At 40.2% G+C, this 14,882-nt stretch overlaps 1 protein-coding gene across 8 annotated transcripts in view; it reads right to left on the bottom strand.

Moving 5' to 3' along the window:
* Window positions 1–14,882, bottom strand: part of VPS13B (vacuolar protein sorting 13 homolog B) — a 1,111,190-nt gene that overhangs the window by 1,008,013 nt on the left and 88,295 nt on the right. For all 8 annotated transcript variants that reach the window (XM_077270879.1, XM_077270877.1, XM_077270878.1 and 5 more), the window contains exons 5-7: window positions 7,472–7,639; window positions 6,721–6,902; window positions 2,385–2,556 (exon numbers count right to left, since the gene is read on the bottom strand). In XM_077270879.1, the coding sequence (XP_077126994.1) occupies window positions 2,385–2,556; window positions 6,721–6,902; window positions 7,472–7,639 (522 nt within the window). The remainder of the gene's footprint in view (window positions 1–2,384; window positions 2,557–6,720; window positions 6,903–7,471; window positions 7,640–14,882) is intronic.

The raw sequence follows: 14,882 nt of genomic DNA, 5'->3' as shown, positions 1-14,882 counted from the left end.
CTATTCAGCAGACCTCACTATTCAGCAGACCTCACTCTATTCAGCAGACCTCACTCTGTTTCTATGAATGCTTCGGCTGCAGACTCAGCTCTCCCTTGCATCTGTAAATACATGTATACACACTGCTGTATACAGAATGCAATGTATATGCATCCTGCTTTATTCCCTTAATATGAATACATTCAGTTCTCTCCCCACACATCCCATCATTCATTAAACCATCACATCCATCCAATCATCCATGTCAGTGAGGGGGAATAGGGAATAATCTTTTTTGTCAGGGATAGTGTTCTGGTGCTTTATGGATTGCTTCTATTCATTGTAGTGTCCTATAGAGGACATACTGCTGATGCTGTGTGTAGACAATGAGTTGGATGGGTTAAGGCAGAGATACAGGTCTGTGCTCATTGCTGGCTTGCAGCCCAGCACAAGAAAGCATGGGAAATGTAGTCATAAGGGAGCAGAGGATTCTGAAGAGGAGGTGATCGCTATCTGGTGGGTAGGGGATAGCTTATTTGCATCGGACAACTCCTTTATTTCTTACGTGTTAGTTTAATAAAGGCTACATCTCCCAACAACTCATTCGAATATATACAAGCAAGAATGGAGTACAACAATCCACCAAGAGTACAAAAAAAAGATCATTTAACTCAATACATAGAAGGCACATAAAAATGACAATTAAAAGACCATATCAATGGTAGAGCTATTTTAGACTAAGGAATGGATGCAACAAGAAAAATCAAGTGTGACAACAGCTCCCTGAGGAAGCCCATGCGAAATGTGCATTGGGGTCATGTGTGCAACACCACAGGACAGATATGAGAAGAGCCACTACCTCTTGTGATGCTCGTGCTGTAGTAGTCAATGCTCATATATTTTAATATTGTAACTTTTATACGATATATTACGTACATTACTTGCATTGACAAACGCATGAGTCTGATTTTTGCTGAATGGACTTGGTGCAGTGTCCCATTATTCAACACATAGGTCCGTCTACTAGGCTCTCCGAAACTACACTGCACCTGTTGTGTCACACTTGATTTTTCTTGTTGCACCGGATCCTTTGTCTAAAATAGCTTGGTCATTGATATGGTCTTTTAACTGTCATTTTTAAGTGCCTTCTATGTATTGAGTTAAATAATCTTTTTTGTACTCTATTGGTGGATTGTTACTCCATTTTTGCATGTACACACTCTGGTGGGAGTAATTCCATGGCTATTGCCTTTTGTGGTCCGGTTACATAGGCCGAGGACTGCGTGATATATGATGTTTTCTGTCCTAAAGATTTTGTATTATATAACGCATTTGAATATATATTAAAATTAATCAAAAAGTCACTTTTATTACAGGTCATTCTTCACATTGGTTTCCAATGATAGAATTTTGCCTTACATTTTCTGTATCAATGTATCAGTTTAAAAGTTCTCTGCTTGCTGTTATTTAACTTTCATTCTTTAATTACAGGGGCTGGAAATCGGTCCTCGACATGTGTTAGCCACAATGGTGCATGGCTCAAAGAAAGACACAGCTCTAATTACCGTTCTTCAAAACAATAAGCAACTGAAAATGTATTGAATGTTCGTTACCTTATATTGTACAATGAAATAGCTTTAATTTTTTTTAGCAGAGAAGCGAAGACCCCTTTAAAGAAAAGCTGAGTGTTCTTAAGAAATTACTGTTAGGGAATGTTATAAATGCAAAAGAAGACTATGGGACTCCTCTTTAATCACCAGAGTTTGAAAGACGAATGTCAAATGGGTATTCCAATCTCGTGCATTTATGGCATACCCAGAGAATATGAAGACCCTTGTCCCACCAATTGTACCCGGCAACTAGAAAACGGAGCCTTGATGCACACGGCGGAGTTTATTTAGGATCTCCAACCACCTCTCCACGGACAGCAGTGTGCAAACGGATCCTAGTCTCAAGATACATCCAGGTCTCATAGGTGGGACCCACATCTAATATACCTTTCTATCATATCTAGCAGCACTTTACCAGTGATTGTATCTTTTATGACAACATAGAAGTCAAGCTTTCTCATCAGTATGTACTCTCGTGTAAACAGGTACGTGCCTATAGCTTTGAACCATATAATAGGACGAGGAAAGAACCATAAATGCACATGCACCAACGCTACATCCCATTCATTCTCAGGATCGGAGACTGGTCCCAGAGTGTCCAGACGCCCACGGATTATAAAGTGAAGGCATATCTTAGCAATAAGCCATCACTTTACAAGACTGAAACCTTATTAAGGTTATGGCTACATGAGTATACCGTCAATTGTTCCCTATCGAACAGAAAGTTGTGTCACGGTACACACAATTTCTTGTACGTAGCCAAATAGCTCAATCTTTAAAATGTGCAGCACCTACCAGGGATGTGAACTACTGTGTCCTTCGTGTGTCCAGGAGGATCCTCGGTTTCTTCTTTTGAGTTTCCTATTTCACCGTAATAGAGAGCGATCCCCAGCTGCAATATGCGGATAAACATCGGAAGCTGTTGATCGGTGAGGGACAGTTTCAGACTGTCAACCATCGTATGAATCTGATTGAATAAAAGCACATAAACTAAGAAACAAGCCATCTATATGACAAGTCCTCTATTAACAATATAAAAAACTTCTGGGATATTGCATAAGGCAATCTGTGCAGTGCACAATAAGTGCATTTTGATAGGAAAAACATGTCAACTTACAATTAATTTCATGTGTCACTGAACATCCTTCTAATTTGTAGGTGCAGATTCACTCATGGCACACAGGATCCACAATTAAGGTCCCATAACATTAGAGAAAAGTTGACTGAAGCCACCGATTTTTGCCAGATTAGCAAACCAGCTGTTATTTCTGGGAGCCTCCCAACTCTCCACCAACAGATAATGTCAGGGGAGTGAAGGATTGGATACTTGACATTTCAATACCGAATCATGTTTTCAGGTGAGAAGATAAGCCACTGCCGGAAGCATCTGACAGAGTCTTTCTCCGTTCTGGCCATTTAAAATACATTAACAATTTGCCGAGTGCTCATGTGTATGGGGGAATTAGGAGAGATCTGTCTGCCAAACGTTTTCATAAATAGTACTTGTACGCATGATATTTTATTGGGCTGGACACATGTCTGATTTATTCCTCAGACCCAGAGGCTCGAGGAAAAATTTGGAGATGTGTTCGATTTTGATCCAAGTGTATGTCAAAAAGAAAAGTCAAAGATGCTATGGGATTTTTACAAGATGAAAAGGGTTAAGTGGTCAAAAATGATGTGAGAAGGCTGGACTTTTAAAGCGAACCTGTCACCAGGAAAGGTCAGACAGGCCCAGCGCCTGCGCACTGCAGTACTTTGCTCTGCCCTCAACAGGGCCGACAAGTATGGCTGCGCAGGAGCGTGATGCCGGTGAGCCATGAAGCAAGCAGGAGGACGGCATCGCAAAAAGATGGGAGGCGGACAAGGACCTGCAACAGCCATCGGATCGGATCGCCCTGCAGGTGAGTATAATTAAACTTATTTTTCTTCTCTTGCAGGTCGGATCGGGGGCTTATCTACAGCATTATAGAATGCTGTATATCAGCCCTGAAAAGCGGTGGCCGTAACTCGCATCGGTCAAACCTGGTGACAGGTTCCCTTTAAAATACTATTTTGTATCTGTGTTCTCTAAGAAAGCAATTGTAACATCAACTGATCTTTACTGTGCATCTAAGGAATAAGAGAATCCGCACTATCTATAGACAAAGAGATGGTGATGGAACACTTAGCTAATTTAAATTAATTTAAATCTCCTGGTTCAGATGAATTAAATCCTAGGGTAGTGAAAAAGCTAGCAGAGCAAATTGCAGAACCACTAGCCAGAATCTTTGAAAAATCCTGGAGAACTGGAGAAGTCACAGAATGTTGTCACTATCGTCAAAAAAAGGAAAGAAGATGGAGCCAGGAAATTAAAGGCCAGTGAGCATTCCTTCTATACCAGGAAAGATCTTTGAACAAATTATTAAACAGCATGTATGTAAGTATTTGGATAAGAATACAGTAATTAACCAGAGCCAGCATAGGATTGTAGGAAACAAGTAATTCCAGACTTAACTAACTTCCTTCTATGATGGAATCACTGTCTGGGTGGATCAGAGAAATGCAGTAGATATAGTATCTCATACTAACATTATTGAAAAAAGTATGACGAAGTATGGGGTTGACAAGGCTACGGTTAGGTGGATTCATAAGTGGCTAGTGATCATACTCAAAGAGTGGTAATAAATGGTTGCACACTCAATTGGAAAAGTATTTCAAGTGGGGTACCACAAGGCTCTGTCCTGGCCCCAGTGGTATTTCAAATTTTTGTAAATTATCTAGATAAGGGAATTGAAGATAAACTGATCAAATTTGCAGATGATGGAAGGTTAAGAGGGATAGCTAACACTAGCAAAGACAGAAAAAGGACTTAGAAGGATCTAGATAATCCTGAACAATGGGCAGCGACTAGTAAAATGGTATTTAACAGGGAGAAATGCAAGAGTCTACATCTGGGCACAAAACACAAGAATTACATCAAAAGAATGGGAGGAAGAGAACTAAGTAACAGCAAGTGTGAAAAAGGCTTGGGTATACTAATAGATCACAGACTACACAGGAGTAAAAAATGTGATGCACCAGCAAAAAAGGCAAACAGTTCTGGGATGTATCAAGAGAAGTATAGAGTCTAGATCACGTGAAGTAATTATCCCCCTCTACTACTCCTTGGTCAGAACTCATCTGGAATACGGTGCCCAGTTCTCTGCAGCACATTTTAAAAAATACATCGAAAAACTGAAGCATGTTCAGAGAAGAGCCACCAGGATTGTAAGTGGACTGTAAAGTATGTCCTATGAGGAATGGTTAAAGGATCTGGGAATGTTTAGCTTGCAAAATAGAAAGTTAAGAAGAGACTTAATAGCAGTCTACTAATGACAAGTGAATGTGCTCAGATAAAGTGTTACCCAAGCATGCTCCGGTGTTATCAGAGTATCTTGGGCGTGCTCGGATAATATGTTTGAGTCCCTGCAGCTGCATGTTTTGCGGCTTTTAGACAGCAACACGCAGGGATTGCCTAACAAACAGGTAATGCCCGCATGTGTTGCTGCTGTCTAACAGTAGAGAATCATGCAGACGCAGGAACTCAAACATATTATTTGAGTACGCCCAAGATACTCGGATAGCACCTAACAATGCTAGGAAAACACGTTATCCGAGCACATTCGCTCAATACTACTGTTTACAAATATCGGAAGGGCTGTCACAGTGTAGAGATATTATCCTTATTCTCATTTGCACAAGGAAACACGAGAAGCAATGGAATGAAACAGAAATGGAGAAGATACAAATTAGATATTAGAAAAAAACTTTTTGACAGTGAGGGTGATCAATAAGCAGAACAGGCTGCCAGGAGAGGTGGGAGGTCTTCTTCAATGGAAGTCTTCAAACAGAGGCTGGACAGACATCTGTCTGAGATGGTTTAGAGAATCCCAGGGTTGGACACGATAACCCTTGAGGTCCCTTCCAATTCTATGATTCTATGAAGTGTTGGATCAAAACTGGTAGTGCACGTCTATGGGTCCATGAAAAACATTGGATCAAAGTCATTGGACTGTTTTTCTAGGATGGAGAGAAAACTATCGTGTGCATCTACCCTAACAGGGATGTTGTCGCAGCATTGAAAAAATTAGAGGTTCATGAACTAAAGTTTGCAAATTGCTTACTCTAAAGAAGTTCTGCAGAAGTTTAGTTGCAAACATTATTGTGCAAAAATTGTACAGTAATAAAAGAATAGCTAAAAATGTAGTTCGTGCTTACTGAGGTTTTATGTGCAGTGCTCAGCTTTTCCTGCGACTCAAAGAATTTTGGGCAATTCATATAGACATTAAATGTAAAGGACCGAGCATAGGTCTGGCCACCATAAAACTGAAGAATAACATCAGACAAAAACTAACACATGGGAGGTCACAAAACTCCGGTTCTACCAATATGTTAGTTCCCAAGAGGTAGGATTCACAACTATAACATACTTATAGCATATCCCGATGATATATTGTAAAAGCCTAGGATGGGAATACTTTATAAAGCACTCAAATTATTGGCACCATTTTTATTGATTATTCCCAAAATATTAGTTAATCTGCTAAACCATTAAATAAGGAACAAAGTGATTGTTGGGGGTGTGACTACTGTGACATCCAGTGATCCCAAGATCAGGGCTCTGCAACCTAACCCTGCAAAGCTCTAGCCTAGCACAGTGCTCCACTATTTCCATCAATCCCATATACAATGAATGGAGCAAAGATCGTGCACCTCTGCTCCAATCCAGATAAGACTTGCAGAACTGGGTAAGCCATCCTTTACTTACCATTTTAGGAACAAACCTTTAAGACAATATTCACACAACACATCTGTAGCAGATAGTTGTTCTCTGAAATTTCAATTGGATTTGGATTAATCCAAGTAATACTAGTAGGATTTACCCACAATAACATGCTGACTGAAAAGGAGGTAGGTCTGTAGGAGACAGCTCTGTATAACAAAAAGTTATCAGAACTTTTTTTTTCACATTTGCAAAAAAAACTAAATATTTGGCAATGGAAAGTAAAAATTACTGACCCCAAAAGGCAAAATATTACACTATGATTCCTGTGAATTACATACATAGACACAGCAAAAATTCAGTGCACACATACTGGAAGGCGATTACCTTGATGACCGCAGGCATTTTAGAGTTAAGGCTGTCATAGGTAAAGTGCAGGCGGGTCCGGAATGAACACTTGTACAGAAGCGGATCTTGATAAAACTCGATTTTCCCGCTAGCGTTTCTCTTGTCAAGACAAACTGTGCAGTCTGAAAAATTAATAACTTTCCTAAGGACGAGTTCAGTACCTGCAAAAGGAAAAATATTAAATGGTAAGCAACAGCCTTCCAGGACCCGACAATGTTTTATTGTAACTTTGCAAACATCATAAAAGGTAGAAAATGCAAAAAAAACAACAGCTAGTAAATGTGAATATACACAAGATAAAAATTAGCCACTGATCTAATTAAATGCATCTCTAACTTAAAAAAAAAAAAAAGAATGTTTTCTATTAGTGCATGTTAGACTCTAAAAGAAAGACTAACCTAAGACTAACCTAACTACTGAGTCAAGTCACTACTAGTGATGAGAGAACACGCTCTGTGTTATCCGCCATGCTTGTGTACTAACCGAGTGACTTCGGTGTGCTCGAAAAAATGTTCGAGACCCTGCGGCTGCATATCTCACCGCTGTTCAACAGCCACAAGACATGCAACAGGTATTAGGTAATCCCTCCATGTGTTCCAGCTGTCGGGACTCTAACATGTTTTCCGAACACACCAAACTCACTCTGTTAGCACCCAAGCATGCTCGGATAACACCTTATCTGAGCAGATTCGCTCATCACTAGTCATTAAGTTTACGAGATGCAGCTCACCAGAGATGTCCATAAAAGCTCGGTCCCAGAACTCATCCACTGTGTAACACTCCGCGCAAGTGATGTTGACAGATAGGACGATATCATCCTCCACGTACTTCAAGATCAGGTTGTTCACCACAATATTCACATTGTTCACAACACGGCGGATTAAACTCTGGACATAACCTGCAAGAGACAGCACAGGCGATGTAGATAATCTTACATAACTGCATGATGAAGAGAATAAAAAAAATAAATACCGTACATGCAGGGGAAAAAGTAGGACAGATAAAAATCCACATTTTATTGGCGTTTTTAGTGTAAATTATATATAATATAGACTTATAAAATGATATGCAAGTTCTGTTCTAGTTACAAGATCGATTTAATCTTATTCTTTATCTGTTCTGCAAAGGGAACCTGAATACAAAAGTTTTACAAATTACTAATTTTTCATCTACACAAAAGTCTTTCATCACAGAAAATAAAGAAAAATAAGTAAGAACAATGTGGAGAAATATTTTTTATACTATCATTTGAACTTCATTTTTATTTCCATAAACTGCATATAAGGAATATATTTTACATTATCTGATATTATAAACATATAAAAGACACAATGTATGTTATTTTCACATTAGTGCTTTGGGCCGTGTTATTCCAGATCGGGGGCTCTAATTCACATTCCGCACACTTTGCCTTATTGAGGTACCAAGGAACCAAAGGCTTGGTTGACTTAGGTCCTATTCAGACTGGGCCGGTTTTGTGACGTAATGGCCATTTTTTTTGTGTCTTTTTAAATGTTTGCAATCATATTTTTGGCTTGTCTTGTTATTGTTGAATAAAATAAATTATTTTAAGGTGATCACACACCTATACATATCTCTTCTCTTTATTCTGTCTATTATATGACGTGTAGTGGTTGATCCCTTTTATTATTTGTGGTGTCCTCCATTAACTAGCTACAGACTACTGAAATATCATAGCTTTTGCTTGTACTGTAAAAAGAAGCTTTTAATTTGCTTTATAAAACGCAGCAAAAACGCAACATGTGAACATAGCCTAAGATAAGTTTTTTTTAACCAGTTTATGTGTAGGGGATGTTTTTTTCTGCTTTAATTGACTCGATTGTGTCTTGAAATTGACTTGAAATTTTTTTGCCTTTTTACATTTATTTTTCCACATGGAAAAAAAGCACGCTGAAAATAACAGAACAATGTGGAACGTACGGTAAATGTTTTTTCCCATTTAAATCAATAGGAATCTTATTCAAAGATTATTTGTAGCAGCATTTTCATATGGATTTTTTAAAATACTATAAATCTCTACATCAATTGAGTTGATATTTTTTACATCGCTAAGAGAATAGATTCTTTAAATGAAAAAAAAATCTACAAAAAGCAAAAAAAATACGACTACAAAAATACAAATGCTCAGTTTACCCATCATGCTGTGGGTGGATTATTGTTATGGTTATAAGTCACCTAAGGTTTCCAGCATTATTAAGTCATGATATAAAAATAGTCTCGGATTAACATGGCATGTGTTACAATGATCGGCACTTACTTCACAGCCTCACATTAAACAACAGTTTACTCTATAAGGCCGTATTAAAGATTTACAACCAAATATCGAGTGAATAAAAAAATAAAAATAAACGCAAAGTATAATTTAAAGTCTAACAAGCATAACTTTTACTGCTGCACTAATAAAAGGCGACGGCTTTGTTTCTAAAATGGGAAAATATGAGTCATAACTGAACCCTATTCACACGGTGTATTACAAGGCAGCAGCCAGAACCAACCATAGTGGACGACTAGAGGAAAGGTGCGGGATACGGGGGAATTATTTAACTGTATACGGAAAGTATTAGGCAATTACTAAACAGAAATAAACAGGTACACACGGAACAGATGTGCTACAAAACATCACCTCCTGCTGAGACACTTGTACAAATATTCTATTCTTGTCACTAAAGGCCCCGTCTCACATAGCGAGATCGCTAGCGGGATCGCTGCTGAGTCACAAATAGTACAAGTGGAAATAAAAAACCTGTGTCACATTTTATCAAAGAAATCTGCTTTATGTTCCTCCTGAACTGACTTTCTCAAAATTTTAAGGATATATTTTGCTTTCAGTGAATACACATTTTCCCACTACGGAGATGGATGACCTTTGGTGCTCATTAAGATCTATGGAGAACTGTAACCGCCATTTCAGGAGAACTTGCTGCAGAATGTCTGTCTCCGCCTCTAGCTCCTCCCTCTCCATAGAATTTTAAAAGCACCAACTGTCATGTCCAATGTCAGTAATGGGAAAATCAGTCTTTACACAATACAAATTTTACACATGAATTGACAGTGAAAGATCAGTCGAGGAGTGGAGCTCTCGGATAAGATATAATACAGTGTTTCTATAAATCAATAGAACAGATGAAATAAAAAAATTAATTCAACAGTTTCTTTTTAAATGTTATGACAAGTGCCTGTGAGCGTGTGCAAACAGCAAAGAAGGGATTTCTTCTCTTCCCTGTTCTTCCTGCAAAAGATGGTTCGTCGTCAATCCCGTTGCTGTGCGCTTGATACATGCAGAGATTAATGATGGCACTCCCGTATTAGTTTGGCTACACAAGCATCAGGATAAAACATCTTTTTAAACACACACTTTACTGAAGCTCAGGTGAAATATTGGAGACTAAATACATTATTAGGGGCCTAGTAAAGCACTCCTATTACATTCGAGGGCTAAACCCTATTGATAGGTTACCCTTAAAAGTAGTAATCAAAAGGGACAAATTTCTTTAAATTAGATTAACTCTTTATTAGTACTTCCTTCACTTTGAATCAGACGTATTCTACCTGGGAAAAACATAAGTGCGTATATAATACTGAACTTATAGTACTCAGGCAGTCAAGTGAAGTATAGTCATCCATCTCATAAAACAATATGTTGACTTAAATGAATATTGCAATGACTTTTATTGCCTGCTCAGTTGACGCAATTCACATAATAAATGTTGCTTTTGCAAACACGAGCTGGTTAGATAATATCGTTCAGTTAGAGTCTACAATAAATCACATGAGAAGAAGAAAAAAAAAGGTTTGAAAATCCCAAAAGACCAATTTTTCACCCATATCTTTATTATTCCATCATCAAGTTGCTATGACAGTGTTAAAGCATAATAAACACCAAGTGAGGGTACCGGCTCGGAGGAACCTCTCCTGTGTGACGGGAGGCATGATGGAATGCAGGAGGCCCCATGTGAGCGCAGGCAACAAGGAGACAGCCCACTTTCTGTTTTCCACCAAGCCCTGACCTCTGGACTAACCATGTCTGCCCTTTTGCCCTTCCTTCGTCTAAAAGGGGTTGTAGAAAGAGGATAACAGGAGCAAGATGAAAATTAAGTTGTTGCTTCTTAAGTCATCATTTTCAGTTAGTAAGAAAACCATTTAGCAAGCCAAAGAAATATTAGTACACTATGGACATGACGAGTAGATACATCTGATAAAAGGAGCATCCATAAAAACACACAAACACACACACATATATTTCTAAAATCTAACATTCCCCATTTACCAATCCCCCAGTGTTTTATTAGAGGTCTTTTCCACGATTATATGCATTTATTTGTTTTGGCTGAAAACTAGAATGTAGAAAGTAAGTCTGCAAGAGCAGGGTCCTCTCCCCTCTGCACCAGTCTGTCATTGTAAATTTGTGCATTGTAAACATTATCTATAACCTTGTATGTAACCCCTTTTCTCATGTACAGCACCGTGGAATTAATGGTGCTATATAAATAAATAATAATAATAATAATAATAACTAAATATCAGCCCAAATACGAGTGCTATTTTAGCAAACATCCAGTCTGGTTTGCTCAAAATGCTCCATTTTGGCCAGTTTATGTATTATTCAGATTATTTCTGTATATTTTTCAGTTATTTTTGCTTTGTTTGTTTTTTTAACATGGGTACCGAACATTTATCAATCACTTACCGTACCGTATTTTATGAACTAAGCATAAAATGCTGGGATGTTTGCACAGATGAGATCAATGATCAGGTATAGTATGTAAAACACTGAATATATGAAATTGGAATTTTATTACTGCAGCAGAAAATAAGTTAAAACATGATCGTACCCAACAGCAAGCGACAAGGCGTACCCCCTCTGCTGAGACCCCAACCTAACAAGATACCTGTCCACAGCAAACATATGGGCAGATAAATACATTTAAAAAAACAACCAAAATATTTGTATCCTATTTTTAAGGGTAACTCGCAACTAAACTATACAACCGATGGTAATGGTTATACGGCACTCAAAAAAGATGCTCTATTAAGGGTTCTACTCCATATCAATCATAATGTATAAAATACTCGGCACTCAAAATTGAAAATAATATATTTCTTTATTTATAAGGCAAACCCACCCAAAAAAATATTGTTTTGATATGTTTCGGCCCTACAAAATGGGCCTATTTCAATCTCTCTGTGACATAAAATAAAATAATGACATTTTCATGGAGATTATACAGTACATAATCGTCTAAGGTCCATTTCCATCTGTTTGTCTGTAACGGAAATCCCGCGTCGCTGATTGGTCGCGCCCGGCCGGCCGCGACCAATCAGCGATATTGGGGCAGGATTTAAACACCACTTCACTTTGTACTATTGATGCTGCCTATGCAGCATCAATAGTAAAAAGATATAATGTTAAAAATAATAATTAAAAAAAAAATCGTGATATTCTCACCTTCCGGCGTCCCCGGCAGCTTTTCCAGCTCCTCGCGACGCTCCGGTCCCAGTAATGCTTTGCGGTAATAACCACAAATGACGTAGCGGTCTCGCGAGACCGCTACAGCATCACGGGTTATTGCCGCAAAGCATCACTGGGAACGGACCAGGCGGGACTATCGCTAAAGGCCTGGGCTGGATTCGGGGGTCGCCGGAAGGTGACTATATAACTATTTTTTATTTTAATTCTTTTTTTTTTTTTTTTTTAACAGGGATATGGTGCCCACACTGCTATATACTACGTGGCTGTGTTATATACTATGTGGGCTGTGTTATATACTGCGTGGGCTGTGCTATATACTAGGTGGGCTGTGTTATACGAGACTCTTTCGCTAGCGGCCCTCAAAAACCTGGAGCCAGCCCTGGCTACACTGATTGGTAGCGCCTGGCCGGGAGTGACCAATCAGCGACAAGTGCAGTCCGGACGTGAATTGGCGCGGGATTTGAACCACGCTTCACTGATTGATGTCCCCCGGCCTCCCAAATCCTGTGTATTCATTGCATTATTCTTAAATCTTCATAAATAAACTACATTCATATTCTAGAATACCTGATACATTAGAATCAGGCCACCATCTAGTATTTCTATATCTATCTATCTATCTATATATATATATATATATATATATATATATATATATATATATATATATATATATATCCACACATACCGTATTTTTAACATTATAAGATGTACCCCAAAATTTGAGGAGAAAAATAGGAAAAAATTCTTTTTTAATAAAATGGTGGTGCTTCTTATAATCCATGCGTCTTATTGCTTACCGGGGGTGGTGGCTGCGGTGAAGCGGGGTCCCAGACACTGGGGTCTCCAGTCACTGCTGGAGGAGGCAGGAGTGGGGTGATGCAGCAGGCCGCAGGTTGGGATGAGGGGGTGTTAAGATGTCTGGCGCTGCTGCTGGGGTGTCCAGCGCTGCCGACATTTTGTGAAAGGCCAGAGCCCCCGACAGTTCCATGGTTTCCTGTGCGGTGGACTCCGGGAAAATGGCCGCCGGGGGGCGGCGCATGCGCAGATGGAGATCTCGGGAGATGAGATCTCAGCGTTGAGTCCACCGCACAGGAGGCAATGGAACTGCAGGGGGCTCTGGCCTTTCACAAAGTGTCAGCAGAGCCCCCCGCAGCACCAGAGAAACCTGCAGCGGCACAGGACACCCCGCAGCACTGCCGGCACCCCCTCATCCCAGCCTGCGGCCTGCAGCAACAGTACCAGTAAGGCATATCCGCATTATAAGACGCACCCCAATTTTCCCCCCAAATTTGAGGGGGAAAAAAGTGCATCTTATAATCCAAAAAATACGGTATATACACTGCTCAAAAAATAAAGGGAACACTTAAACAACAGAATATAACTCAAAGTAAATCAAACTTCTGTGAAATCAAACTTAGGAAGCAACACTGATTGACAATCAATTTCACATGCTGTTGTGCAAATGAAATAGACAACAGATGGAAATTATTGGCAATTATCAAGACACCCTCAATAAAGGAGTGGTTCTGCACGTGGGGACCACAGACCACATTTCAGTACCAATGCTTTCTGGCTGATGTTTTGGTCACTTTTGAATGTTCGTTGTGCTTTCACACTCGTGGTAGCATGAGACGGACTCTACAACCCACACAAGTGGCTCAGGTAGAGCAGCTTTTCCAGGATGGCACATCAATGCGAGCTGTGGCAAGAAGGTTTGCTGTGTCTGTCAGAGTAGTGTCCAGAGGCTGGAGGCACTACCAGGAGACAGGCAAGTACACCAGGAGACGTGGAGGGGGCAGTAGGACCGCTACATCAGCCTTTGTGCAAGGAGGAACAGGAGGAGCAGTGCCAGAGCCCTGCAAAATGACCTCCAGCAGGCCACAAATGTGCATGTGTCTGCACAAATGGTTAGAAACCAAGTCCATGAGGATGATCTGAGTGCCCGACGTCCACAGATGGGAGTTGTGCTCACAGCCCAACACTGTGCAGGAAGCTTGCCATTTGCCACAGAACACCAGGATTGGCAAATTTGCCACTGGCACCCTGTGCTCTTCACAGATGAAAGCAGGTTCACACTGAGCATATCTGACAGACGTGACAGAGTCTGGAGACGCCGTGGAGAGCGATCTGCTGCCTGCAACATCCTTCAGCATGACCAGTTTGGCAATGGGTCAGTAATGGTGTGGGGTGGCATTTCTTTGGAGGGCCGCACAGCCCTCCATGTGCTCACCAGAGGTAGCCTGACTGCCATTAGGAACTGAGATGAGATCCTCAGACCCCTTGTGAGACGATATGCTGGTGCGGTTGGCCCTGGGTTCCTCCTAATGCAGGACAATTCCAGACCTCATGTGGCTGGAGTGTGTCAGCAGTTCCTACAAGATGAAGGCATTGAAGCTATGGACTGGCCCGCCCGTTCCCCAGACCTGAATCTGATAGTACACATCTGGGACAATATGTCTCGCTCCATCCACCAACATCACGTTGCACCACAGACTGTCCAGGAGTTGGAGTAGGTCTAGGAGGAGATCCCTCAGAAGACCATCTGCTGCCTCATCAGGAGCATGCCCAGGCATTGTATGGAGGTCATATAGGTATGTGGAGGCCACACACACTACTGAGCATCATTTCCTTGTTTAGAGGCATTGCC

The sequence above is a fragment of the Ranitomeya variabilis genome, chromosome 6, assembly GCF_051348905.1.
Source record: "Ranitomeya variabilis isolate aRanVar5 chromosome 6, aRanVar5.hap1, whole genome shotgun sequence".
Taxonomy (NCBI): Eukaryota; Metazoa; Chordata; class Amphibia; order Anura; family Dendrobatidae; genus Ranitomeya; species Ranitomeya variabilis.
This window is presented reverse-complemented; position numbering and strand designations above follow the sequence as displayed.